General features: G+C 55.3%; 2 protein-coding genes across 26 annotated transcripts in view; one reads left to right on the plus strand and one right to left on the minus strand.

Annotated features, from left to right (window-relative positions):
• Positions 1–19115, plus strand: part of KLC1 (kinesin light chain 1) — a 68322-nt gene extending 49207 nt beyond the window's left edge. For 2 of the 24 annotated variants that reach the window (XR_006293075.1, XR_006293074.1), the window contains 5 exons: positions 1227–1388; positions 7770–7900; positions 12424–12493; positions 13529–14040; positions 14224–16390. Coding sequence is in view for 18 of the 24 variants with exons in the window: in XM_043554382.1 (XP_043410317.1) it covers positions 1227–1388; positions 7770–7900; positions 12424–12493; positions 18305–18340 (399 nt within the window). In the remaining 6 variants the exon portion in view is untranslated. Of the gene's footprint in view, positions 1–1226; positions 1389–5433; positions 5485–6184; positions 6771–7769; positions 7901–12423; positions 12494–13528; positions 14041–14223; positions 16391–18304; positions 18378–18695 lie in introns of those variants that run through there. The other 22 variants (XR_006293077.1, XR_006293076.1, XR_006293079.1 and 19 more) reach the window with 13 other exon arrangements.
• Positions 16933–27652, minus strand: XRCC3 (X-ray repair cross complementing 3). 2 transcript variants are annotated; one of them, XM_043554405.1, is made up of 9 exons: positions 27405–27652; positions 26802–26917; positions 24216–24423; positions 22404–22541; positions 21869–22081; positions 19933–20087; positions 17613–17825; positions 17421–17467; positions 16933–17326 (listed from the first exon to the last, which is right to left on the minus strand). In XM_043554405.1, the coding sequence occupies exons 3-9, from the start codon at positions 24268–24270 to the stop codon at positions 17095–17097; spliced, it is 1053 nt and encodes a 350-aa protein (XP_043410340.1). In that variant the 5' UTR covers positions 24271–24423; positions 26802–26917; positions 27405–27652; the 3' UTR covers positions 16933–17094. The 2 variants fall into 2 exon arrangements, with proteins under 2 accessions (XP_043410340.1, XP_043410339.1); XM_043554404.1 differs by having other exon boundaries at positions 26802–26998; positions 27405–27638.
• Between the last annotated feature and the right edge of the window lie 229 nt (positions 27653–27881).

Here is a 27881-nt window from a genome sequence, read left to right on the forward strand (position 1 = left end):
GGCACAGTGCCCACGTTTGCCACCCCTGGGGATGGAAGGTGGCTTCCACCGCCTTGATGCTCATCCCAGCTCTAGACTTCTATGACCTGTCATCAGGATTAGTGCCAACAATCCAGGCTTTGTTTTAAAGTACCAGGATGATGTTTATCAACTGAGCGGAGTCTGGGGATCAGGAGTTGTAGAAGCTTAAAGAAGGGGATTGTCAGTGCTTTACTGAGAAAGGTCTCCTCCTGCCTGGTGAGGGGGCACGTCCGCTTTACCGTAAAGTCACATTAGTACATCATCTGTCTGAGATTTGTACCTTTTGAGGAAGACCCTGTGGGAGTCAGCACAGTATTTGCACGAGCTGTTGGGGTTGAAATCCCATTTAGAGTACAGATCGTTAGAACTGAAACGCACCCGGAGAACAATCTGTGCCGTGTTGAGTGCAGCGAGGTGTTAGCTGAAGTGTGGGGGAGGCCGTCCCTGCCGCAGTGAAGTGAAGTGAGCTTGCTGCTGCCCTCTGTCCCTGACACTGGGGCCGTCTGGGCGTTGTCCCGGCAATGTCTGATGACACTTTGCAGACGGAGAAGTTGAGAGGGTTCCGCACTCGTGTACCTGCCTCCTACGTTCTGTCTTGAACGTGTCCTTGCTCTTCGGCACATCTGTCCCAACTGCCCATCCACAGGTCCTTTCTTGGGGAGGGTGTTTCAGGTTTGTATATGTCAGTTCATTTCCTTGTAAATACTTCAAGTGTGCAGTTTGCTTGCTGGAGTCCAATGTTTGTTGTTTTTAATTTTTATTTTTTTATTTAAAAGTTTTTTTTTTTAATGTTTATTTTTGAGAGGCAGAGAAACAGGGCACGAACAGGGAAGGGGCAGAGAGAGAGAGAGAGGGAGACAGAGAATCCGAAGCAGGCTCCAGGCTCTGAGCTGTCCGCACAGAGCCGGTTGTGGGGCTTGAACTCACGAATTGCGAGATCATGACCTGAGCTGAAGTCAGATGCTTAACCAACTGAGCCACCCAGGCGCCCCTATTGTTTTTTAAAATTCGAGGTAAAACTAACCGAGTGGAATGCCTAAGTGTTAGGCGTACGTTCCTGAGAATCACTGCTCTGAGTTTTTCTTTCCAGTGTTTAAGAGCTGTTTTGTTTTTCTTTTCGTTAGTGAAACTTAACTGTCTTAGAAATCCTTAACGAAACTTAAGTTCTAATGGATCAAACCCTTTCCCCCTTGCCTGGCTCACAGGGTCTTGACAATGTTCACAAACAGAGAGTAGCTGAAGTGCTGAATGACCCTGAGAACATGGAGAAGCGGAGAAGCCGGGAGAGCCTGAACGTGGACGTGGTCAAGTACGAGAGCGGCCCTGACGGAGGGGAGGAAGTGAGTATGAGCGTAGAGTGGAACGGGGTAAGTACAGTACACAGCCGCCGGCGTGCTCGGCCAGGCGCTCTGTCCCCGCGTCCCCCGGCCGCGGCCTGGGCCAGTGTCCTGCAGGGGTGCCTGCCAGCACTTTCCTCTTGTCTTATGTGCCAGACACTTTCCTGTTCTCAAATTACGTACAAAATTAAGATTTCTGTAAGTTTTTACCTTCTGCTAATGATGAAGTGTGTTATTTGTTTGAAGTGGTAATTTTCTTCTCCATAGGAACCCATGAAAGCTGTTTGGCTTAACTTTGAGCACTTAAATGCTGATTGAGTGTCCTGGTTATTTAAAGCATAATCCATAACCTGGATTTATTTTAATATTAGGATTAGCGTGGCAGATAACTAACTCGCTTTGTTAACTTAACCCATTTTCATCGCTAACTCCAGCGCTCCTAATTTCACTGACCAGGCTGCTGTCGATTTTGTTAGAAGTAATTCAGATTCCTTCAAGGGAGATGATGTTGTCAAGTAGAACTTGTCTCTAGGAAAGAACAGGTTGGGATGGCTGCTGTTCGTGTCCCACCTCAGTGCTGAAAATCATATTTCCCCTGGGGGTCCAGGGGCTCATCTCTCTCCACTGTCATCTGCCAGAGGTTCTCGGACGCAGAACTGCAGAACTCGTGCCTGTGTTTGGGACCTCTCCCTCCAGGCTCTGCCTCTGGGTTTCACGACTTTGCCTTTATGGATGTTCTTGCCACTGCTGTTTACCCAGTGGTCGCCGAGGAGCGTGTGGCCTTCTGAACATTTTTTTTCTAGTGTATTTTGGTCACACGTGGGTAATATTTTTGTCTATTGAGCTGGTATCTGTGGGATTTTGCTTTTATCAGAGAGGACTGAAAGCAGGATTAGCTTTAACGCATCCAGGTGCACTCTCGATTTTTTTATCATTATTATTTTTTGAAGTTGTGGTCCAGTTGGATTAGCTGATATGGTGCAGATGTTTTGCCAAATAGTAGTTTCGGGTTTTTCTATACTCCATCTTTTTGAGTGTATTTATTTGGGATTTTTCTATAGCTGTAGCGGTTTGGTAAGGATTAGCATTCTAAGCAGACACTTTGTACGTAATGTTAGGGGTCAGAGTTTCAGAGAGAACATCTTTTGACCGTCTTTACCTGGCAGCTGCCTCGCTTTGGGTTTTCCTGTGCCAAGACAACCAATCAGCATCCGCTTTGACCATCCCCCTGTCGGGCTGTAGTCCAAAAAAAACGACGATGGCGCAGGCCCTCCTCTTGCCCACATCTGGCCACACTGTGTACTGTACTCTCCCCATGGTTCCTGTCGTCCTGCATGCCTGTGTAGAGGGCCACGTCCCTTCTCCGGCCTTTGGAAGCCAGGGTGCAGATTTGATACTCTCGAATGAAGTTCTGGAGGAGCTGTTTCTTGAGACAGTATTTCTAGGTCAACCTTCCTGTGAAATCCTATCATAAAGTTACTGACAACGTGGAGTTGTGTTACGTCTTCAAGACTGAGACTCAGGGATGAGGGAGAGGCGCTTCCCATCCAGGGTGGAGGGCTGGTAGGCAGCTAGTCAGGCCTGCTGCGGGGTCCCAGAGGCCGTGGGCACAACAGTCACTCCTCTGGAGCACACGCTTGGCCCTCTTTCCATTTCACATTTCCCGTCTCACTTTGGACATGCTCTCACTTAGGACGCTCACACGCCAGGCTTTGGACCCCTTTTTACTTGACATTAGACACTAGGAGCTCTGCATCTTTGACAGGATCCATCACAGGGCTCATCGATTGGCTGTGGGGTCCGTTGGCTGAGAGAATCTAGATTCCAGATCTTAAGTCCTTCCTAAAACTCGCTTTGAGCAGCAGCAGGATCCCTTTTTTCAGAGTCTCAGCTCAAACAGTGGCGACTTGAGAACTGCCCAGGTTAACCAGGCGGGGAGCCTCCCAGGTTGGCGTGAACACCGCTGGGCCCCCGAGGCCCCTGCTCACATTCAGTCCGCCCTCACCTTTGAGGGAAAGCCATAGCTCTCAGCTTCTGAGGTGGTGGTACTGAGCTGTCCTGATACATGGTCGAAGTTTCATTTTCAAAGCATCCTTGTTCTGCTTTAAGAAGAGACCTGATAAAAGGCAGTATGCACCCTTGCATTTTTTTTTTTTTGAGTCAGCCTGGTTGAGGGGTAGTTTTGTGCAACCAAAGGAGCCCGGTTTAAGTGTCAGCTTCCAGTGAGAAGCTGTTAGACTGCAGTCCCCACGCTAGTCTTTGTCCAGGTGTGAGAACAAATGTCTCTTGCCCTCTGTGTATGAGTGCGGAGTTCCCCCAGATGACAACGGGTTTAAGGACCGTTGCCACCTGCAAGCGCTGACCGGTGTGCCGCAAGAGTTTCTAGTGTTACGCAGTCCAGATAAACTAGAAACGAGTTGGGAGTTGAGGTGGGTGTCAGGGCTAGGCCTGTCCTCTGTAATTTCACGCCACAAATCGTGAGTTTCTGTTGGTGGCTTCAGGGTTTTCCTGGCTTATTTTATCATCCCAAGAACCTGTTTTACATTTATAATGAGAAGATGCCACCTAGATTTTATGTTGGCGTTCCGCATTAGAGTTTTTAAGTCTTTGAAAAACGGTTTCAGTGCTCTTTAAAAAGTTTAAAAACCGCTACCTTAGGAAAAAGCATCGTGTCGCTCTGTCGGGCAAGTGCTAGTCTAGTGGGGAGGATGGCGGGCGTAGGCCTGGCTGCCCGGTTCCGTGATCAGAGCCGCTTATGCCAGACTGAGTACGTGTCCTCATTCTCCACACTCAGAAGTAACGTCTAAAACAGAGGGCAGCTAGTCCGAGATCAGGCACACTAGGCATAGTTGCTCCCTGCAGATAGTGAGAGTCTGGGTCTCAGCACAGGACTGAATTCTGTGCTATTAAAATTCAAGAAAAGTAAGGTTACTGGATATATTGTAACAATTCATAGGAAATTTTTGGGTCAAATTCTTAGGGAAGTGCAGTTCTGTTCTTTTAGGTATGTACCATAAAGATTGTGATTAAAGTGTGACTTCCTCAAACTTATTTTTGTACAAAGTGTACAGATCTGAAAAGCATTGTCAAGAGAAGCCCGAGTTCTCTTTTTATGGTCCTGCTAAAAATGCAGATGCTGTGTGCACAGGAATGCTTCCTGATACATCGGATTCCCTTTACCCTCTGTCCACACGGCTTTGTGTTCACTGAGGGCTGGTTCCCTTCAGATACACGAGAGTCCCTGGGCTGCCTGGTTACTAAGCAGTCGTATCTGCAGCCATGCCACGAGGGCCCCAGGAGACCTCGCATGAGGACCCAGGGCCCCCAAGTCAGTCTTCTGCGCTCTGTCTCGATTCGCGCTGCCAGTGCCCTGCAGGCTCCTTCGGGGGGAGCCCGCCCACCTCCCTGTGTTAGTGCTCGTGAGAGCTTCTGATCCACTGAAGTCTTGCCTGAGATTATGAGGAATGGGACAGTACATGCTGTTAATTAGAAATAGGCTTTTTACTTTTAAAAGTTATATTAGGAACACAACTAGAATGTAACAAAAAATAGTAAATCACCTGAAATCTGTACTTAATAACTACTGCCCTGTGTTTCTCAGCCAATACGCTATACACTTCTGTTCAGAAACCCACTTTTTTGACGTAAATACGCTTTCATGGCGGTCAGTGGAAAGTAGTAGAGGCCCCCTGAATAGAAGCCCACCGGGGTTGGGGCGGGTTCCCACCGCACTTCCCGCTGGTTCTGGATGGCGAGGGGAGGGTGGGCAGCCTGCCCCAGCGCCCCTTCCCCAGCGGGGGGCTGCTTCCGGAACCTGGGTCCTGCGGGCCTGCGGGGGAGGGGGATGTTCACCGTGAAGTCCTTCTCCCGAGGTCCGCGGAGGGTCTGGTCCGGGAGCGCTGCCAGTAACACCGCTGGAGCGTAGCGATGAGTTGGGGGGTGAACAGCAGGTGTACGGTTTGTGGAGTTAACGTTTTAATGTCCTTTTTCTGAAAGACCAACAAGAACTTATGTTTTCTTGTCCTCCCAGCATTCGTGGGGAGTTGGTAACAAATTTTATTTTTCCATTTTAAAGATGAGAAAAATGAAGCTCGGGCTGGTTAAATGACTTGCTCAGCGTCCCATGGTGAGTCAGAGCGGGCAGGGGCTCAGGTCCCCGCTGTCTGGGGCTTCGGTACAAGACCGTTGGGTTTCCAGTCTGCTGAGACCCAGGATGCATTGCTGCCTGTGGAATCCATTTTCCATAACTAATTTTATTTTGGATTACCGACTGCATGTTTAAAATGTGCTGAAGATTCTTAAAGTCCATGGTTTCTTAAAGTTTCTGAAATGTCTAAACTGTTAGTGCTTTCAAGGGAAAGTCCTCCCTGATTTCAGAGAGAACTTTATAGTCTAGGGATGCAGAAGGATTTCCGACGAAGTTAAAGATCATGAACGTGCCATTCCCGTGTGTAGCCTCTTTTTCCGGTGACTGTCAAGTCATTTCATTGTGGGATCTCCTTTATGGACAGTTGCCGGAAAACCTCGTTACAGTAAGTACCATGGAGATTTCTAGCACAGTGCCAAGCCATGCTCTGAAACTGGAATTTTATTTTGATGGCAGGAGTAACTAGTCTTAATAAGGTATGTGACTGATAACGTGTGGCCCGGTGCCTCTTTGTGCCCGGCTGATAGGAGCAGGCAGAAGGTAATCCCAGATACTGAAGCGATTCAGAGCACCGCTGAGATCCGTGACCTAGAAATACTGTGAGCCGCGCTGCGCTCGTGGGGGTGGCTCTCTGCTCACAGCGGTTTCACTGGGCTCTCTCTCCGTTTCTGTCTGACAGGCCTAGCTGCCCTCTGTGACGCTCACACTGTCTCCTGCATGACGGGCGGCTCCTCCGGCTTTACTTCCCTCTCCAGTGCTGACTGCTGTGTGTAGCAATCCCCTAGGATTCTTGTCAGAGCTCCACCTCTCTGTGACTGGCCATCCCTTTCGGTGCTGCTGTCCTTTCGGGGGGTTCCTTATCTCTGTATACATGTAGCTTTGCCAGATATGTACTTAGTAATATAAACTGTGTTAATAAAAACCATTTACCGTGTGATACATGAGTTTAAAAATTAAGAGCGATTAGCTGTTCACTTTGATAAAAGGTAGTTAGAAGTACCCGCAGGTGTTGATGCAGTGGCATGACAGTGACCGTGGACGCTAGCTAGGCTGTAAGAGTAGGGCATGTGCCGCCCCCGTCGCACTCCGAGACCTGGCGAGGCCCCCCGGGCCCCGGGCTCTCCCCTTAGGATCTCGCTCAAGTAGCATTTGCTGTGTCGTCTCTGTGAAATTTTGGCAGTTTGGCTCTTCTCCACTAACCCTTCAGTGGTCAGTGATTTGTGTATTTGTGTCTTTCTAACTTCTAATAAACTCACTCCAACTGACCTGTGTCTTCGTGTCTGTCTGCTTAGTGGGACTTTTCACTTTTTCCATGGAATGCGGCATTGTGTGGCTTCTTGAGGGAATGGGGCTACTGTTAATCTTACTAAGTCATTCGTTCTGAGAATAAAAGTTGCTACAGACAATTTTTTTACTCTCTGTTCTTCATTTTCATATCCAGATAACTGCCAAATGTTTCACTTATTAATGTCTGAGTCCATTGTGATGAAAGCTGGGCAGTCTTTTACTTCCCACAAGGTGTTTGAGGGTTTTTAGTTTTTGTACGGAATGAACATTTTATTTCGTTTTCCAACCTCACTTCTAATCCAACATTTAATAAAACTTTTTAAAAACTCACTGAAGGGGCGCCTGGCTGGCTCAGTCAGAAGACCATGCGACTCTCAATCTTGGGGTCCTGAGTTTGAGCCCCACCTTGGTGGAGGGTCGGGGAGGGGGGACTTATAAATAAATAAATACATGAGAATTTTTACAAAATTATAAAATTTACTAAACAAGCAGTATACCTAAGGATTGTATTTACATGGAATTGTTAAAAAGAAGTTGTCTCTGTCAGCTCAGCGTTTGGGGTCCAGTACTGTTACGTGGCCCAGATGCTTCTGTTTTTATTAAACGTGGAATTTGATTTTGGTGATCTTCCAAGAAGCAGCCTTCATTTTCTTGAGACTTTTTCTGTGTGTGGTTACCTTTTGTTTTGAAACAGCAGTAAAATTTGGGGGGATGTTTTTTTGTTTGGATGTACTTCTTAATGTTCAAATGTTCTCATGATCATTGGATTATCTTTAATGAGATTTAAAATGGATCGAGTTCTATTTCAAGTGTGTTTATATGCATGGCAAGTTGGTAATTTCTGTAGCAGTCACATTGCCAGCATCACAGACAAGTAGGTCAGCCGTGACGTGAATTCTTGTTTTCATGCAGCTCTGCCTCTTGGGAGGTCGGCGGAGGACCGTCTGCGGTTTCACATTTGTTCACATTTCTTTCAGGACGGCACTGGATCTTTAAAGCGCAGTGGCTCCTTTAGCAAACTCCGGGCTTCCATTAGACGCAGCAGTGAGAAGCTGGTTAGGAAGCTGAAGGGAGGAAGTTCTCGAGAGAGTGAGCCAAGGAACCCCGGGTAACTATCTGCAGCCCCGCCGGGTGCCCAGCGGGCCCTCCTCCCCCAAGACAGCGGTGCCCAGCGGGCCCTCCTCCCCCAGGACAGGCTGAGGGATGACCGAGGGCCTTCCGTGCAGAGGCCGAGAGGGCGGATGCCTTCAGAAGACATCTGTGCAAATCTTTGACTTTGTGGCATGTTCAGAGGAAGCCTTAGTGGTGGAAAGTGGGAACTTCGTATTAAAACACCCGAGCGTATTCACTTGTTTACTCTAGACAGGCGTTACTTATTTTTAAAATCAGCACTAGTTCATATCCTTTAAAATTAATTTTTAGTTAAAAAAAATAACATTAGTTTTTAAAATCCTTTTAAAATCAAATGATAACTGTGATTGTATTAAGCCCACACGGGTATTAATACAGGAAGAAAAGTTGTTTTAAATAGAAGGATGACAGTTTCAAGACTTTGTTATAAGGTGTTTCTTTAGGAGATTAAAAAACAGATTCCCCACGTGTTTAACAAAAGGTACACTCCTGCGTCCTGGAGTCTTTTGAACAATAACATGTAAGTTGTCAAAGGAATTTGGTTCTGAGGCATTCTGGTTTTGATCGGGTGTGTCAGCAGGAGATCGGCTGTTAACAGTGTGCATTTCTGGGTCACTGCTGGGGTCAGCATCCTGCTTGGGATGCATTTCTCACAGAGGCACTGTTTTTTTCTGCTCTTCGAAGCTCTCAGTTCCTGAACGGGGCCTGCTTTTTAGAGATGGACTCTCAGTGAGACCCTGTCGTACACCTGATCCCACCGTCCGCTCTGCAGGCGACGAATCGCCCACTGCTGGGGCACGGGGTCCCCTCCCGTACGTGCTGGAGACACCGAGGGGAGGGGCTCTTCCCGCTGCTTCCCTTGCTGGTCCCAGAGGTGTCCGGTCTCGTTCTTCTGACCTCTAGGCCCGGGGAGCAGAGCCCTGGGGCTGCCGGCCGCCCTTGGCCCCACTCTGCCTGTGGCTGCACACATTGCTCGATGGCTCGCGAGGCAGGAGGCGCGATTTGGTTGTATAGGTGGCTGTCCCCCTGCTTCCCAAATGTTCGCGAGCCCGTTTCCGTGGAGGGAGTTTTATGGGCTCCACACATTTGTTCTCAAACTACCTGGAAGGAACAGTGTTGGAAGCCAGTCGGGGTTTCTGGGATACATGAGGCTTAGCAGCAGGTTGCCGTCCTGCCCTGCCGACAGTGCCCGAGGGCCTGGGACCCGACCGGAGCGTGCATCAGGGAAACAGGTTTTAATTTGCCTTTGGGATAAAGTGCTTGTTTTAAAATACTTACAGAACTAAATGATAGGTCATCGTTTGCCTCACCGAGTTTTGAAAGTGTAAACATTTTTTTACCGCGATGCGAGGATCCGCACAGACTGTTGTGCGGTCGACCAGTTACGTTCCCGGGGCGGGTCTGGGAGCGGAAGAGATTTGTGTCATCGTGTGGGCGGCTCCTCCAGGGCAGACACCCCGGCTACCAGGGGTGCTGGGTGTTCTGAGACTATTTAAATGCCGAGCCCTGTGACATGGACCTTCTTCCCACGTGACGGAGCCCACAGTTCTTCTCCTGGTCTCATCCGTGTCTTCTGTCTTGACTGTGACACAGAGGCAGGGACCCTCCGCAGTGCGGCCCGGGTTGCGGTGCCAGGACGCTGTCCGCCTGACTCCACACTTCACATCTAGCACTTTTCCTCTGTTATTCGAGATGATGCCTTACTGAACTTTATGAAAAATTAATGATCTTAGAAATGTTATTCCATAAAGTGCAGAAAACTGAATACTCTTTCTGGGTACGAGTGACCATGTTCATTAACTGGACAGGTCGTTCTCCAGCCACAGCATCAGCATCTCGTGGGGGCCGGGTGGGGTTGTGAACAGACTGTCAGGCCCCAACCCACCCCTATGCTAGTGCCTTTCTAGCAAGTTCCCAGCAGGTGCTAGTGCTGCTGGTCCAGGACCATGGTTTTTTTTTTAAACTTTTTTTTGATGTTTATCTTCAGAGTGGTAGAGCAGGGGAGGGGCAGAGAGAGGGGGAGACACGGAATCTGAAGCAGGCTCAGGCTCTGAGCTGTCAGCACAGGGCCCGACTCCGGGCTCGAACCCACGAACCACGAGTTCATGACCTGAGCCGAAGTCAGACGCTTACCCAGCTGAACCCCCCAGGCACCCCAGGACCACCTTTTGAGACTCACTGAACTGGGCATTCTTCCTGTGTTGCACACCCCGGTTTAAAACACCGAGTGTGAATGCAGCTCCAGGAGGCTGGGGAGACCTGCTGGGAAGGCACAGTTGTTGTTACTTTCATCTTGTAAGGAAAGGGAATTTGACGAAGAACGTTGAATGGCTTTCTTAGAGAATGCCAACCAGCAAAAACATATGAACAAAGTGAGGGCTCGTGGGGGGTGGAGGGGAGGGAAAAAGGGGTGATGGGCAGGGAGGAGGACACTTACTGGGATGAGCACCGGGTGCTGTATGTAAGGCAATTTGACAATACATTAAAAACATAAAATTAAGAAAAATATGCATAACAGGTGAAAAAAGCCAATTTGCTGTTTAACAGAGTAATTAAATGTGGCAGAATATAACGTCCTTTTCATTTTCTTTGATTTTATCCTTTGTTCTTGGGTAGTTACGTAGAGAAAAACTTGTTCAGAAGTGTAGCAACCTGTGGGATACGTTGGGATGTTTTTGGTTTTTCTTTTTATCCTGGTTGGGGCATTTTGGGAGTGTGTTTTACTTGAGAATAAGTAAGTTAAGGTCTGTGGTTTTGGTGTAGTTTATTCAATGAGACCTTGGTAAATACCTGTCGTTCGCCGGGCACTGTGCTCACAGTTGATGCTGGGCACTCGTGTCGTGACCCAGGCCTTGGTCCACATTCCTGGTGCATTTTGTATGTGTCTAGTTGTGCTAATCCTTCGGATCTGTGCTTCAGTGTCACAGCTCTGCCCTCAACTCATAGGGTAAATAGTGTGCCCTGTGTCATAGGTGGTTCAAGTTCATAATTACAGTTCCTATTGCAAACATTTAAAGAAGAACCCTTGAGGGGCGCCTCGGTGGCTCAGTTGGTTGAGCATCCAACTTCAGCTCAGGTCATGATCTCACGGTCTGTGAGTTCGAGCCCTGAGTCAGGCTCTGTGCTGACAACTCGGAGCCTGGAGCCTGCTTCCAAGTCTGTGTCTCCATCTCTCTCTGCCTCTCCCCTGCTCATTCTCTGCCTCTCTCTCTGTCAAAAATAAATAAAGTTAAAAAAAAGAAAAGAACCCTTGATATTGGTTATTTTAACTTGAAAAGCTAAGGGGACTTTCTGTTTGAGGGCATCCCTGGTAGTGGTAAGCAATTATGGTAACTTTATCCATAATTTAAGTTTGGGTTTTAGGTTATTTTGCAGGATATTGCATCAAGTATTTTAAAGGTATCAAATGGGGGAAAAAAGTAAACATTGAAATCACTGTATTTCCTTAAATGTAAAGCATGAAATTCTCTTAAATTTTGATTTTAAAAAAATTTGCTTTTGAGAGAGAGAGTGCGAGCATGAGCCTGGGGTGGGGGGGGTGCGGGGGCAGAGGGAGACACAGAATCCAAAGCAGGCTCCAGGCTCTGAGCTGTCAGCACAGAGCCTGATGTGGGGCTTGAACTCATGAACTGTGAGATCATGACCTGAGCTGAAGTTGGATGCTTACCCGACTGAGCCACCCAGGTGCCCTAAATTTTGGTTTCTAAGCTTCAGAGTTTATTTTACTAGTAAAAAAGTGGTTTTCCTTTTAATATAGAAAAAAATATAAAATACACGAACGTATATATGTATCTGATCTCAACAGTGAGCTTCGAGTGTCTTTCTTTTACATGGTCATTCTGGGTGAGTGTTGGGATTTGGAGGAATCCCCAGGCTCCCTTCTTTAAAAAATTTTTTTAATGTTTATTTTTAAGAGAGAGAGCACGAGTGGGGAGAGGCAGAGAGAGAGAACAACACAATCCGAAGCAGGCTCCAGGCTCCGAGCTGTCAGCACAGAGCCTGACGCAGGGCTCGAACCCACAACCCACGAGGTCGTGACCTGAGCCGAAGTCGGATGCTTAACCGACTGAGCTACCCCCCCCACCCCCCCCCGCTCCCTTCTTAAATCGAACCTGACACAAAGGCTTGTGCTGAGTCTGAGGGTGGCGCTGGCCAAGCCTCTCGGCTCCTATACGTGCCAGGCTTCACAATGTGACGACGTAATGACACTTGGAATTTACACGCACTACCTGAAGACAGATACTTTGCAGAGAAAGTGCTTTTTTTCCTGTGGGGCTCTAAATACAGTTAGAGCTGGGGCGTCCGTGCTAAGAATTGGGCGGACATCCCCATCCGAGCGAGATCTAGGCTCGCTCTCCATCAGGGATGGTGCCAGGGACTCCCCCATGGTGTCCCCCATGGTGACCGGGGCCTTTGAGGGGTGTCTTTGCCATGTGTCCTGCTCCCGGTTAACTGATGTGCCGATGGTTTGTCCTTTGCATGTCTACTGCCCGGTTGCAGCATGAAGCGTGCCAGTTCTCTGAGTGTCCTTAACGTGGGTGGCAAGGCAGCCGAAGACCGTGGTTTCCAAGTAAGGAGCCCTGCCCCACTTAATGCCCTTGACCGCTCAGGCCTACTTCGCCGGGCGGCTGCTGTTTGAGCAGCCGTGGGGACGTTTCAGTATTTCTGAGTCTTAGATAAAGAGGCGTTGTAACGATATTTCTGTATTCTGCATTAATTTGAGGAGGTGAATTATGGGAATGTTCACATTGTGAACGTTCTCAGTATATTAATTACCGATCTTTAAGTTTGAGTAGCCTAAGTAAAATTTAAATATTCTGATAAAGTAGTATCAGAATTTGGCCACTTAATCTTTGTTACTAATTTGTATGATTTTAGCCTGGGGTAAGTTTGTAAGTAATTGTCTAGTTACACTGTTGTTAAGCATCTTACAACTTTTCAGAACTTTACAAATGTAAGTAACTGACGTAATGTCACTTTTACACTCAATCTTTAGCGCTTTTTTTTTTTTTTTTAGCTGTGTGAGGCTTGCACGAACCCGTCACATTTAAAACTGTTGGCACCTTGTCTATCAGAAATGGCCTTTTTGCTGCTGTTAAGCGTCCAGTGTGGCTGTCGGGGTGCGGCCCCGTGTGCCAGGCAGACCAGCAGCTGAGCTTTTGGGGAAAGAGAACCTTCTCAGCCAGACCTGCCCGTCATCACACCCATTAGCAGCTCCCCAGGTGCCCCAGCCCAGCTGCTAGACGCCTGGACGCTCACCGACAGGAACAGGCCTTCCTCCCCAGCCTGCACCCGTGGGGGCGGCTGTTTCCAGGGGCCTCTCAGCAGACCTTTGGTGAGAAGATGCGAGACGCCAGTGGTGTCTGGGCATACTTTGAGCGTGCCTGGTAATGAGAATAAAAGAGGTGTCGTCTCCAAAGGTCTGGGGCAGCCAGGCCCCCTCACCCATGTCTCTCGGTGTCGGCACCTGCGTACGTGAGCGTCAGGGCTCTCGGAGGTTGACTTAAGGGTTGTGCAGCCGTTGTTACAGCTCTGAGACCACTTGAAGCTGGCGTCATTTGACGCACAGGTCGCGTATAATTTTTCTGTTTGTTTTTTCACGCAGGAACGAAATGATTATCTGGCAGACTCGTGAGCTCTGAGTGCCAGCCACACTGACCTGGCCCACTGAGGGTCGGGGCAGAGCTAGATAAAAATCCCCGAGACTTAACGGGGACACTGAGACCCTCAGAGCTTTGCCAAGCTCCTCTACTCTGCCCGCGACTCACCTTCCCAGTGACTTCCTTTTCTAGGTGGTGACCTCTACCACCTCGTGGCGGTTTGCCCCGAATTCCGTTAAGCTGCCTGCAGTCCTAGCGAGCTAGAGCTGCTGGAGCGTGAGACTGGCCAGGCGTGGCGCCGGCAGCCTCAGCGTGTTTGGGACCGGCCGCTGTTCACGGACACTTGTACTTTCTGCCGCCAAGCCAAGATCTGTTTGCAGTTTTAGTATTGTGTTAAGGCTATAAATGAAGACTCCGGAACCTTAAACTGCATCTTTCTAGAATGAGCATCTGATAGTCTGGGGCCATGCTGCCTGGAATTAAGAGGACAGTTGGTGCTCAGAGCTGGGAGAGACAGGTGACCCTCTGGTGGGGGTGGGTCTCTTGCCGAGTCTCCAGTTCTGCCGTGTGCCTCCCCCCGCCCCCCCCCAACCGCTGGACTCGCATGGGTCCCCACCCCTCTGGGGCCCATCTCCCCTCTCCTGGGCCCTGTACACTCAGCATGTAGGCATGCAGGCTTAAACAAAGATTTTCTTTGTAGGGTTAGAACGGTTCCCAATCAACCCGAAGGGAATCTGCCAGACTGACTGGCCCGTGAAGAAAATACTGCACAAATACTGTTTGTAATTCCGGATGGCAGCAGCTGTAGGAAGGGGTGCGTCCAGGCCACCGGGCTGGAGTAGGACGACTCGTCACTTAGCTCTGAAGGGGATCTGAAGAACTTGGGGTACCCTGTGAGGTGCTGCACGTTTGGACTTTCTTTTAACGTCATGTTACCGGAGGGGTCACAGCAAGGGCACTTGCTGCCCCCCCAGCCCTCTGCTCCGAAATTGCACCATGCTGGGGTCCGTGCGCCCCGGGGGCCCTCCGGCGGGGCTCACAGGGCACTCGCTGTACAGACTCCCTGGGGGTCCCCGCGGGGGCGCCCACCTGCTGCACGTGTCCTTCAGGCCAGGCGTGGACTTGGGGCTGCGGGCCGGAGGCGGCAGCATGCCGGGGTCTGGGGGCTTCGTTGACGGGTGTCCTGTCATAATACCAGAGCACGTGGCCTAGACCACCTGTTTGGGACACTGCTCGCTCCCTCCCGGAGGCCAGTGTGCGGTGCCTGGGCCCGGTCTTCTGTGGCCGCGCCTCCTTCCTCAGCGCCTGGCCGGCTGGGCTTTGCAGCCTCCGGCTTTGTAACCGTTGTCCACTCTGCAGGCTGCGAGAGACCGCCGCCGACAGAGTGGGCTGTGTGTCCATGCGGGCACTGTGCACTTTGAAGTTCCCGTTTGAGGGGCGGGGGAGCATGGTGTCACCTGTGGAGGGGGACAAGGGCTGTCCTGTCTCCCCTGTCCCCTCCATCGGAAGTGCTCTTCCAGCCACGACGCTGATCCGATACATTGGAAACCTACCCCCTTTCCCTTAGTGACACGTCTCCCTGGGAAACCAGGGCATTCAGGAAGGATACACGTGGGGCCAGGGGTAGGATTTAAGCTCCCATTCGGTGGGAACGGGGCCCCGCCTGTGAGCCCGCCAGCCCCCTTCTCTGAAGGCCAGCTTGCCTTTGTGGGGCTGTGAGGAGCCACACAGCCTCCTTACACCGCGTCGTGAGAAACCGTCATGTTTCAGAGGGGACGCTGCCTGGAAATGTGTAATTTCTGATTTTTGAGCTTGTATCAAAACAAGTGAGCCTGGTTGTCCTCTGCTCGTTTGTCTGGCCGTCTGGATTTTAATGTTCTCGAGGAGAAGCAGTGGGGGCGGCCGGGCCTCCTCTTCCGTGTTTTCCTGTCCCGGTGAGGGGGCCTCGGGCCGTCGAGTTAGAGGTCCCTGGCCAGAGGACAGGCAGGAAGTGACGTGAGCCGGCTCTGTCTGAGGGGGAGGTTGTGGGAGGGCTGGGCCGTCCGCCCTCGGCTCTCCCCAGGGTCTCTGTGTTTACAGTACTGGAGGGAGTCAGGTAGTTCTTTCCCGGAATTCGAAGAGATTCCGGTCATGTTTGGTCAGAAAGCCGCTAGGAATATCACGTGATGAGAAATTCAGTGTTTACAGTAACCTATAAATATTGCTAAAAATAGTTTATAGACAGCTCTTTCATTGTCATAACTTCATAGAATATTCTTGGGAAGCAGGTGCATACATGAGGCTATACTCTGGCATGTTTGCACTTGCTGTTGAGCAGTGCACTGCATGACCATCAGACTTCTGAAAATTGCCAAGTGCTACTTGATAACACCGACCGAAGGAGAGGCTCCAGCCAGCTGCGGGTGTCTCGTCAGGGCTCCCAAGCGTCATACGGGTGCCTGGGGCGGTCATGAAGACGTGTCATTTTGCATTTGTCCCATTATTATGGGGGGAACTGATGTGGCTTCTACAGTGTTGTGGATGTAACTATGGGGACCACCAGCCCGGGAGGACTGCCTGACAAGCACTGGGGGTGGGGGGTGGGGGGTGTGGGCAAGGAACTCCTTAGGGGGTCCAGGGCGGTCTGTCACTGAGACAAAAGTCCTGCTGCAGCCCTGTCCCTCGCCTGTGGTGGGCAGGCACCGTGCACCGGCACCCTGCACCCTTCATGCTCCAGTGGGCCTGCAGCTTCTGGGGAGGGGCTCGTTAGCACATTCGGTCTTGGGGCTGTGGTTTGCTCATTGTTGGTGTGATTTGCCTAGAAAATCATCCGGAATTGTTTGTATTTAATTACGATAATAAAATGGTTTATTTCCTTTTGCAAAGTCCCTGCACTTGCAGAAAGGCTCTTTTATAAAATTCCAACCCTAAAAGAACGGTTTCCTACTTAACACCAGCCATTCTCAACCTTCTGAGAGTCCCAGAGTACTTAAAAATGGGATGGAAATTAGAAGTGAATTTTCCTGCTCTAGAAAATGTCAAAACAGTGCGAGTCTGCCCAGTTACGGGGACCTCTGCCTCCACCCTAGTACTGGGTCAGGTTATGTCCCTGCCCTCCTGGTATCAGCCTGGGGATCAGCCTCCGGCTCACGGAGTTGCAGGAGGTTGGCCAAGTCACTTCACTGTTCTCTGCCTCAGTTTCCCTGAGACCAAGGACGGTAACTGTGCCCATCCCCAGGGGCCGCGAAGGAGACGCACTCCAATGTGGATGAATTACTTAGGACAGTGCCCGGCAGAGAACAGGCCATGGCGAAAGGGTCCAGGGCCCGCTGTGCCAGGCAGCGTGGGGGGCAGTGGGGGCGTGGGGCGTGAAGGCAGACAGCCCTGCCCGGGGGGAGGCCACGTCAGGCGGGTCATCCGTGCTTACTGCCTTCCCGCCGTTGAGAAGGGGCAGCCAACCCCTGGAGCAGACCCTGTCCCAGCGATGGGTGTCCCGGGTCAAGACGTGAGTCCCCTGTGCCCGCAGAGTGTGGAGGGCTCGGCCATACCCGGGGTTTCTTGGGACCTGGCCGGCCGTTCTGCAGCTGCCACGTCAACGGGCCTCGGTCCCGGGAGTCCCCCGGACCCCCTCCATGCTGACGGTGTAGGAACAGGATGAGGGGGGCAGGTGAGGGGCAAAGATCACCCGCAGGGTGCGGTCAGGGCGGCCGGGCGGGGGGAGGACGGCTTCCTCCTCGGGGCGGTGCCGGCTGACCATCAGCCGCATTAAGAGCTGATTGGACCAGGTCATTCCGAGGGCTGGAGAGACCCGCTCCTCCCAGAGACTGAGACAGAAAACAGGCCCAACGGTTACCGACAAAACCTCGGGGGACCCACTGCCACCCTCACTGTCCTGCCCCTGGGCTGGGGCCAGCTCACCCTTGTGGCCCGGGTGCCGCGCCCCGCTCCTCCATGGCCTCTGTCACCTGGGAGGTCCAGACCAGGGTCAGTTGCAGCAAGGACCCCACCGCCACCCGCCCCAGCATGAGTGGCCTCACTCCTCTACCCCCACCCCCCTGAACTTAAATCCAAGCTGAGCCGGGGGAGGGGGGGTGTCGGGGTCGGGCCCACCTGGTTGATGCATAGCACGGGGCTCCGGAACGTGCTGCTCAGCCGGCGCAGGGTGGCCCCCAAGGCCTGCAGACGCCTGGCCCTGGGCATTGAGGCCAGGCCGTCAAACTCACAGCGGAACGGGGCCGCCACGGAGTCGATGACCACTAGGCGGGCCATCCCCCGAGACAGCAGCACGGGCACCTTCTTACTCACACACTCCAGCAGGGCGTCCTAGAGGCCAAGGGAGCTGGCGGTCAGCGCCTGTGCCCTGCACTGAAGAACCCCTCACAGCCTTCCCGTTTCGCTCCTCACCCCGTGGGCCATCACAGTGACCGGGACTTCATCCTTTGGTGGCCCCGTGCCAGGAGCTGACCCCTGGGGTGCTGCCATAGCAGAAAGCCGGCTCATAACCGACCGCCCTGGTCGCTGGGACCATACTCTCGTCAGGCGGGTCTAGGGGTGGCAGTGAGCCCTGTCCCCTGCCCAGCCCCACCCCATGGGGGGGGGGCGGGGACAGGGGCAGGCCACCCCTGCCTACCTCTGGGGCCCGAGTGCGGTGCCCTGAGCGGCCCTGGCCAGGCTCCCGGGTGGGGCCGGGCGGCCTCAGGCCCTGGTGCCAGGTGACCACACACTGGCCGTCCCGCCAGAGAGCAGCCAGGTGTCTGGTTCCTCGCCCTGAATGAAACCCAGTTCTGTGCTTCCACCTCTAGGGCGTCTTCGGTAGAGCCTCTTTTTGTGGAAAATGATGGCGGCGGCAGTGGCCTCGAGGACGCCAGCATTAACGTGAGTCCCGTCCCCTTTCCGTCACCGCAGGCAGCTCTGGGGACACCTGGGGGCTGGGCAGGTGGTGGCTGCGCTCGCTCCCTGCGGAGCCAGGACTCAGGGGCCCCCTCCCCCAGGAGGTGGAAACGGGGACCGCAGCCCTGAGGCCCTGCCTGTGCACAAAGGGCAGGCCCTGTCCCCGCAGCAGGGCCCTGGGCTCCAGGCCGACACTGGGCAGGAGGGCAGACGCCTGGTGCCCCCAGCGCGGTTTTCAGAACGGCTCTCAGAAACCACCGTGGGCCTCAAAGCGCTGGCCCCGACTGCTGCCTTCTCTTGCAGTGAAACCACACCCGGCCCTGGAGGACCCAGGACGACACTGCTCGTGTGCAGCCAGAGCCTGCCCTGTGACAGCCAGGGGACGGTCACCGAGGCTGGAGGGCCCTGGAGCTGAGAGCCTGCAGCACTAACCTCGTCTTCTGTGTCCCCGTGCCACCAGCACACTGTCCTACTAACAGCCACGCCGCTCACCGGGATGCGTCGCTTGCAAAGCCATGGCCGCGCTCGGCCCCTCCAGGGTGACGGGGTGGGCGCAGCCTCCCTCCTGGCCCGCGGTTCCCGGGACACCCGTGTCCCGAAAGTGCAAGGAAGAGGCATTGGCTGCCTGGGCCCGTGTGCCCAATCTTACCGTGTTACTTCCCGAAGCTGTGTGTGATATGTTCTATTGTAAATTTTTTTAAAATTAAACGTTTATATGCCTTACCCTTTACTTGCAATTTTTATAGCAATTCTTAAGTGGGGGAAGGTCCCCCGGGAACCGGGGACGCTGCCCAGCGGGTGCGGGGGTGCACTCGGGAAGCTGGGCTGCAAGGAGAGGCTGCCCCCAGCCCCGTGCAGAGGCTTTCTTAACTTTTTCTTTTTCTCCTGCTATACGGTTTATTCTCAGCTTTTGAACCCTTTCCACTCACTGCTTGTCCCTCCCTCAAATAATGATCGGAGTTGAGCACGGACCAGGTCACAGGGCCGCTTCCCCTGCCTGCCAGGACCACTGTGCTCCTAGCCCTCTCCCTGGGGCTTCCTGCCCCACGGCTGCCCATCTGCAGGGAGGGATGCTGCTGATGCTTCCGGATACGTGTCCCCCGCCCCCCCTCGGAGCAGCCAAGTGGGGACCTCCTGTGCCCTGATGCACTTTCTGCTCTGTCAGGGGTAGAAGTCAAACCCGACAGACTGCTCTCTCCGGGACAGCCAGCCTGTCCTCTGGGCAGTGAATGGTCACCGCAGGGTGGCCGGGTGGCCAGGAGGCAAGGGAGGTGCTCTCTGCCACTGAGGGGACTGAGGGGCACACCCCGTGGGGGACGGGACGGTGGACGGTGGGTGGCGTGTGGGGCCTCCCTCCGCAACTCCCCGTGGGCGGGGCGACCGGTTCAGCCTGAATTTCAGGTCACGAATCCTGTGGCGGCTCACCGGCTGCCTGGTGCTGGTGGTGGCCCGGTGTGGGTGTCGTGTGTGCGGCTCTGTCCACTGGCCCACCTGACCACCTTCCCCACAGAACTCGGGGCCAGAGAGGGAGGACGCTCACCACGTCGGCCACGTGCTCGATGAAGATCTGGTGGCCAAACTTCATCTTGTCGATCACCTCTCCCGGAACGTCCGTCCGCAGGTGCCGCTGCCCCGCAATGAGCTGCTGCAGACGCAGGTCCGGGAAGACGTCTTCGGTGCAGACGTACACGGCCCCTGGGGCGGCACGGGGCGGGGGGGGTGTCAGCCCACCCCCCTGTGGCTTCCCCGCACGGGGGCTGGTCTCCCTTGCCGCCCCCTTGCTGTCAGGACGCCACCGGGACGCCACCCCGCGGGTCTGCCCCAGCCTGTCTCGAGTGGAAGCCAGTGGGATCATCAGGGCCCGCGGGCCTCCGGAAATGCCCTGCCTGCACACGCTCTTGGATTCCCCTCAGAGGCTCTGCTGGAGCATGCTTCCCAGATTCCCAGATTCTCCTTTCGAGGCCGCTCCTGTGATCCTGGGCTGCTGTGACCTGAACACCCTGGGGTGACGCCCTGGCTCCCCTGTGCCAATGTACCCCAGGTCCGCTGGGAAGAACTGGGGACCGTCACAAACGAACCCTAACGTCTGTGGCAACTGATTTTCAACGAAGGTCCCGGGACAGTCCGGTGAGAGAAAGAAGTCTTCCCCGTGAATGGTGCGGGGACGCGGGGACCAGGCCCTCCCTCACCCCCGGCACGGACTCCATCCGCCCATCGAACGCCAGAGCCGACGCTTTCAAACTCCGGAGAGCACGCGGGTGGGTGTTCGGGACTCTGGGTTGGGCGAGGGGCTCTCCGATGTGGCACAGACCGCACAAGTGAGAAAAGGCAGAGAGAGAAACTGGACTCGATCACAGGATAACCCACAAGAAAACGAGGGGACCCCTGCAGAAAACACGGTGAATTCCGTGTCTGGGGAGAGGCTCGCGTCCGGATCACACGAGGATCCTACAAGCCGGCCACAGAAGGCGACCCAACCGCGAACCGGGGCAAAGGCTCCAAAGAGACATTTCGCCACAGGAAACGTCCGCTGACCGGCTTCCAAGGCCAAGTCCGTCCACCCGGCACCGGGAACCTGCACCCTCGCCCAGAGGTGCAGGGGCAGGGGTGACACAGAGGCCCGCCGCGGGTGAGCAACCCCCATGCGCGGTCCAGAGGCCCCCGCCCACGGCCGGGCTCACGGGAGCGGCACCGACCCCAGTCCTCGGCTCTCGGGACATAGGGGAAGCAGGAGAGGTCCCCGAGCGAAGCCCCTGCTGCCAGCGCCCCGCATGGGTCCCAGTGGCGTGCGTATGTCACCGGGCCGCGAGGTCTGGCCCCGGCTGCATGCCCCACCCACCGCGTGGCCCAGCCGGTCCGGGAAGCCGGGCGAGCAGATGAGCTCGGGAGGAACCGTGCAACGTTTACCGAGGAGCTACCGAGGTGCGACCCGTCCGCTCTGGCACCACATTTAGTAAGAACGATTGAAGTTTTTAACGCTCAGAGACCCGCACGGGCAGCCTGGAAAAATCCCTCCACCGCACGGCCTGTGAAGACTTGACAGACGCAAAACCGCGTCAGGGGCCGGCCGCCCCCGCTGTCCTCGGTGGTCCTATCTGCCCCGTCCCCAAAAGGGAAAAAGAGGAAAATGTTTGCCCGAGGTTTCCAGCCCCATGGACCACGTGGTTTGCAGGCTGGCGGCGGGAGAGCGCGCAGAAGTGCCTAAGGGGGACTTTGTGCCCAGACGGAGACTGTCCCTGGGTCCTCGAGGGAGCACGGGCCACTTCCTACGGAGGGCAGGCTACAGGGCCCACGGCCCTCAGACCTGCCCTCTCCCTCGGGTGGAATCCACGGCGCAGGCGGAGAGAGACGGGGACCCGGGAAGATGGCCCTGGAGGTGGCGTCGGGCCCCGACTCGGTGAGTGCGACCTGGGCACGGCCGGGACCCCCGCCTCCCCCAACTCTGCCCCCGCCCGCCTGAGGGGACAGCCACTCACCGGCCTCCAGGCCTCCGTGCCGCGGAGGGAACTGCACGGTCAGGCAGAGCTGCAGGGCCAGCTGGGTCTTCCCGGCGGAGCTGTGACCGGCCAACTCGGTGACACCGTCCAGGGGCAGGCCGCCGCGGAGAAGGCCGTCCAGCACGGGGCAGCCCAGGCTGAGGCGCTGGTGCTGGGTGGGGAACCTCTTCTTCTGCTGGTGCAGATGCAGAGCTGGGGGCGCAGGGGGCGTCGGTCACCACGTGCCAGGGGCCCAGGCGACCTCGGAGCCAGAAGGCAGGGAGGAGGCGGGCGTGGAAGCTTCTCCTAGCTGCTGTGCTCTCTGGGCACCCGTGGGCTCTGGGTCTGCTTGCCGACCCACCCCCGCTTCCCACACTGCCTGGCCTGGTCCCATCTCTTCCGTCCCCCTGCCCTTGCCCTGTACACCTGCTATGTCCCTGTCCTGATGCTGTGACCGTGGCCCTGCGTCAATCCCTCCCCAGGCATGGGCAGAGCAGAGGCCTCTCCTCACCCCCCACCCGCCCCCAGTGCCCACCTGTGAAGACGCTGCTTCCCCGCAGGTGCAGGGAGGCCGTTCTCAGCAAGTGTTGCACGTCGAGGCTGGAGAGGCCGGTTAGTCTCTGCAGGTCTGGTCCAGAAAAATGCAAAACCTCCTTTATTGACTTCAGTTTGGCTGAAATTACACAAAGACAGAACAGGACAAGTTCAGACTACAGTAACGCAAGGCAGCATGGCAAAGACGACGGGTGTTTTCCGGAACACTGTCTTCCAGTTCTGGGGACCCAGCGGGCAGGGGCTAGATCCGTCCACTCCCTGAAGCCACGGGAGCCCCTGGACAGAGTGTGAGGACAGCAGTGGGGAGGGAAGGGGCCCGAGAGGGGGACGGGCCTCTCCCAGGTGCCCAGAGCACATCAGCCACCTGCCGTGGCCACATCCTGAAAACGTGTCCCAAGGAAGGGCGTGTCTGTGGCCAGGCAGGCCGACACCAAGGCAAGGCTTGAGGGTGACCCCGGGGCAGGGTGAGAACCGTGCAGTTAGGAAAGCCAAGCCGGGCTCCAAACAAACGTCACTGCAGCGGAAAGCCGGGAAGGCGGGGGACCGAGCTAAGACTGCGTGGCGGTTACAATGCCAGTGGCAACAGCCGGGTGGGGGGGCGGGTCACAGAGTTAACATATCCAGAAGATCTGGTATTTGGGGAGGAGAGCGGATAAATTACTGTTGGGCGTGGATAAGTACATTACTTGCGAGCTAGTAGGAAAAAAAATGCGCTAAAAAATGTTTCCAACCGACCCAGATGGCAAAAAAGGGAGAACAACACAAAAAGCAACAGAATAGGTAGCTCAGCAAAAGAGAGAGTTAGACCCAAACATACCAGGAATTACCTTAAATACATGTGCACTGAAGGCTCCAGTGAAAAGACAGATGGACAGACTGGACCAAAGGGAAAACACAACAAAATGACTGAAAGGCTCTGGAAGAGCCAAGAGCCAAGGACGAGGGAGCAGGACCAGAGACTGTTCCCCCACGTAAGACGTCACCAAGTCGCCCCCACGTGTACTCCGGCTTCCACGCTTTGTGATCAACAAGCTTCCCTGTCACATGCCCCGGGAGACGGGGGAGATGGGAGGCCCAGCACGCCAGCTGGTGCAGGGCAGCTGGGGAAGGACGCACCGGGAGACAAACACAGCGGGGAAGCCGTCCAGCTCACCCATTTGGGCACTTAAAACAGAGGCACCCGTAGCTGACATACTGGACGATGTGGGAAAAGACAACGAGACGTACACGGAAAACACAGAATTTGAAAAAAGGAGGCAACTACCAACTTTGGGGGGAAGTAATAAGAAAGGAAACCGTCAAAACCTCGCAGTTCAGCAGCAGTAATGATGTCCCCGGTCACAGCCCTCACGGCCCAAACTGTGCTCCAACTGTGGTGGGGGAGGGGGAAGTAGGTGCACCAGGAAGCCAGCCCTCACCCGTCACAGGCGCTCCGTGCGTGATCGCAGACGCTGACAAACCGAACACAGCGGCGTAAGCACGTTCTTAGAAGTCCAGATGTAAATACAAAGAAATTGGCAAAAGACTCCCGAGTGGCGGAAGTGGTTGTTTCACGTTTTAGAAAATAAACGTGTATTACTTTGATGAAAATAAAATTTAACTTGAAAAAAGTCCACACGCACACACACACCCCCCTGAAGACCCTGCAGCACATTCCAGCACTGGCTGCTCATCAGGAGTAGCTGTCTTGGGGAAGGGGGACTCGGCAGCCTCGCCGTGTCTCACGGACACGACACACAAGTCCACCCACACGCTTCACGTATCTACTCGACACAAACGCCGGTAAACGTACCTTTCTTGAGCGCAGTACTAATTCTGGGATTCAGGTCCAACTGATCCAAATCCATTTCTTCAACAGGTTGACTGCGACCACGGATAATCTCCCAGGGACACAAATGCCGATGTGCTCGTTGTCAGTGCAAACCCCCCAGGAGCAGAGCACCGCGGGGTGACAGTGGCTTGGGTACGCAGTCTCCTTTGTGACGGGTTCACCGTCAGCCCTGAGGTTGGAGGAGAGACTTCACTGCACCAGGAAAACCACTGAAGTAAGTCTAAGGCGACACCTGGCTTAGAGGAACCATCTGGTACCTCAGAAACCAAGACTCGATCCGCACAGTGATGCGGCTGAAGGGATGTCCCCCGGCCACCCCCACTCTAAAGGCCGGGGCAGCGCAAGGCAGTCCCCGTTCCGTCCCCTGCAGAAAGTGTTAGAAATGAGCATGTGCTTCAACCCGGAGTCCCGGCCTGGAGACCTGGTACACGGGTGAGCACCCTGCCCGGCCCACTCTGGGGTGAGGACGACGCAGACAGGGACCATGCCCATTGGGCTCACGCGAATGAAGCGTCTTCTGCATTCGGCACAAGTGTGTCCCCGCGGGGATTTGGAAAGAATGGAAAAAGTGACTTTTGAATCCTGCGAGACGTTTTCAAGCGGGAACCTCCACGACCACCCAGCTGTTTCGGCAGAGAACAGCGGAGACCGTGTGGCCGGCCCCGCCCCTCTCCTGGCCAGCAGCCCTCCCGAGGCCCAGACCGCGCACTGAGTGCCGTGGGGACTGGAGCCCACCCCGACCCTCGCTGGTCGCCCTACTCAGCCCAGGGTCACCCAGACACTCTCTAGCAAGCCACGTTTCCATGTTGGCCTCCTAGATCAGCAAGGGTGAGAAGGCAGCGGGGCGTGTGGGAACACCAAGGCCGGCAGCCACTCAGGCTGAACCCAGGGCCCAGGTCCACCAGCAAGGCCTCAGCCGGGGGGAAGGTCGGAGGTCGCCTCCCCTTGCAGCGCTTAGAGTGTTACTGATTTGGACAACATCGGGTTGATTTTGGAGCTTCGAGAAGCAGGTCGCCTGCACGGTCACGTTCACAGGCTGGTCAGGGAAACCGGTGTGGCAGGGAGAAATCCAAAACACCCAGAACTGACAGCACAGGAGCCTGACGCTCAGGCGTGAGCAGGAGCTCCCAGGCCAGGGCCGACAGGAAACATGCCGAGGCCGGGGAGGACACACACAGCACCGGCTCCCCCGTGGCCCCCCGACGGCCACCAGGACTGCAAATTGGAGGACAGCGGGGTCACCGTCAGAGGTGCCTGAACGCAGGGCCCCAGTGCCAGCCACACACAGCGAGAGGAGGTGAGGACGGTGACGAGCTCCGAAGGTGCCCTGAGCATATGGAAGGTTCTAGTGGGCTGGTGATGTGTGTGACGTTTGGTTCCTGAAGACAGAAAGCAGGTAAGCAAGAAAAAGATCATCTCCAGGACAAGTAGTAAGTTGCTAAAGGACACGCGGTGTGCCTTCCTGGCTTGGTGGGGAGAGCACCTCTGGGAGCCCTGAGGACAAGAGCGGGAAGAGGTGACCCAGGGAGGCACCACCCAAAACCTCCTCCAGGACAAGAGAACGCCTAGACAAGATACCAAGTCTGTTGTTTCCAAATTCCAGAGACGGTGCGTGTCCCCCCCACCCCCAGGCTGTGGAAAGGCCCTGGGGCGTGCCTGGGGGAGGGAAGGCCTTGATGTGACACACGCGGCCAACAGGCTGGACTGGGGTCTGGACTGTGAAGATGAATGGCCAGGAGAGGGACGTGCCTGGATACTAAACTCAGATTCTGACCAGCCACTAGACACAGGGCAGGATATCAGGGCAGGTGACCACAGCGCCTCGAACCTATGTGGTGGGGGAACGGGGCATCCGGAAGCAGAGTGACCACTGGTGGAGCACCTGCGTAAACCAGACACTGACCGGGAGCTGGACAGACAGGCCCAGGTGGGCGCCCCGTCCCCCCACCTCCCTAGAGGCAGGGGCGTGAGCCAGCCATCCTCCAGGCCCGCGCTCCTCCAGCAAGGGAGAGGCCTGGGCACGGAGCACGCCCACAGCGGGCCCGGACAGATGAAGCAGCTTCCCGGAGCATTAACGTTAAGTTCCTGTTTAAGGGGACAGTTAACATGCCCTGCCGCTGGGGGAGGGGGCCAGAGCTGTAGGAGAGAACCCAACGTTTGTGGGAACCAGTAGAATCGAATATGACTTTCAAGCAACTCAGGTCCCGCCAGAGGGAAGCCCTGAGCCTTCCCAGGGGGAATCACACTCTCCTGCTTCAGGGCCCCTTGGGCGGAGGCCTGAGGACCCCGACTGCCAACCCCACCCCACCCCTGCCCCTCCCGGGGATGAAAAGTTCCAGCTACAGACAGACTGGCCCACCGGCCCACCTGCACTCCGGGCAGCAAGACTCAGGTTTCCAGTAGCTTTGGCGGACTTACAAAAGAGGGCAGGGCACGGCGCCCCCACAGAGAGGGCTGCCCAAATCTCCCACAGAACAGAACCAAAGCCCGTGTCTCTCACAAGTTCAAAGCTGAATACAGGCGGCCCCACTGATGCCCCGAACTGACCGGAGGAGTGCAGACAGTTATCAGACACACAGTCCGTTCCCAGGACTGTTCCAGGCACCTCGCACAACACGAACTCAAGCCTCGCAACAGCAGTGTTCCCACCTCGGCGTGCCTGACTAGGAAACGGACAAGCCAAGGTCATACAGTCAGCAAGTGGGATGCAGGTCCTGGCTGTTTGTTCCAAGTTCTTGACCCGCCTGTTAACAAATCCCACAGGAGCTGCTCAGTCTCCCCGCTCTCCTGCCTGCGGGGTGCCTCCCGGGGTGGGAGCAGCCGGCTCTCGCTCCAGACTGGGCATCTTTTCTGGCTTCCCCTCCCCGGAGGGGGTGATGAGCCCTCCCGGCAGGGAACGCCCCCCGGTGACTTGGGGGCCGTGCCTGGGCACCACGGTGGTTTCTCCAGAGCAGCCTGGCCTGGACACTTGGGCCCTCGTCCCTTCTCAAAACCCTCTTCCTCCTTTGAGAGCCCCTTCCCTTCCCAGCCCCTGAACCATCTTGTCCCGTTCCCCCCAGCGGCTCTTCCACACCGGGGGTCCCGCAGACCCACCATGACCCCGCCCTCCCCCACCCCTGCACACCCCGACTTCATGCAGTCCTCACTCACCTTTCACCCAGCGCGGCGGCCTGCTCCGGTCCCTACGGATGACAGCCCCGAGGGCGGGCCTCTGCGGCCCCCGCACCCCGGCTTCCGAGCCCACCTTCCTTCCCACCGCCAGGACCCCGGCTTCGGCTGTCCCTTCCGCCCGCCCGCGGGCTTCGACGGTGCGGACGACCCTCGCCCCCGCGCCGCGCGCCCCACGGCCAGCCACTCTCACCCCGCGCGCGCTCCGCTCGCCTCTTCGCACTGCCCAGCCCCCTACAGCCTCCTCTTCCAATGAGAGCCGGGCGCCCCTGCTTGGATTCGCCAATGAGAGAGGAAGCAGCATACGACGCAGACTAACTAGCCAATCCAAAGTCTCCATCCTCCCGAGGGGGGCGGGGTGTGCCTGGGCGGGCCCTCACTGCCGGTTGGTGTCGGGCCGCGGAGTGGCCGGGGAGGTGCCGCTGCGTGGATTGAACAGCTCAGCGTTGGGGCGGGTCC

The sequence above is a fragment of the Prionailurus bengalensis genome, chromosome B3 (assembly GCF_016509475.1).
Source record: "Prionailurus bengalensis isolate Pbe53 chromosome B3, Fcat_Pben_1.1_paternal_pri, whole genome shotgun sequence".
Taxonomy (NCBI): Eukaryota; Metazoa; Chordata; class Mammalia; order Carnivora; family Felidae; genus Prionailurus; species Prionailurus bengalensis.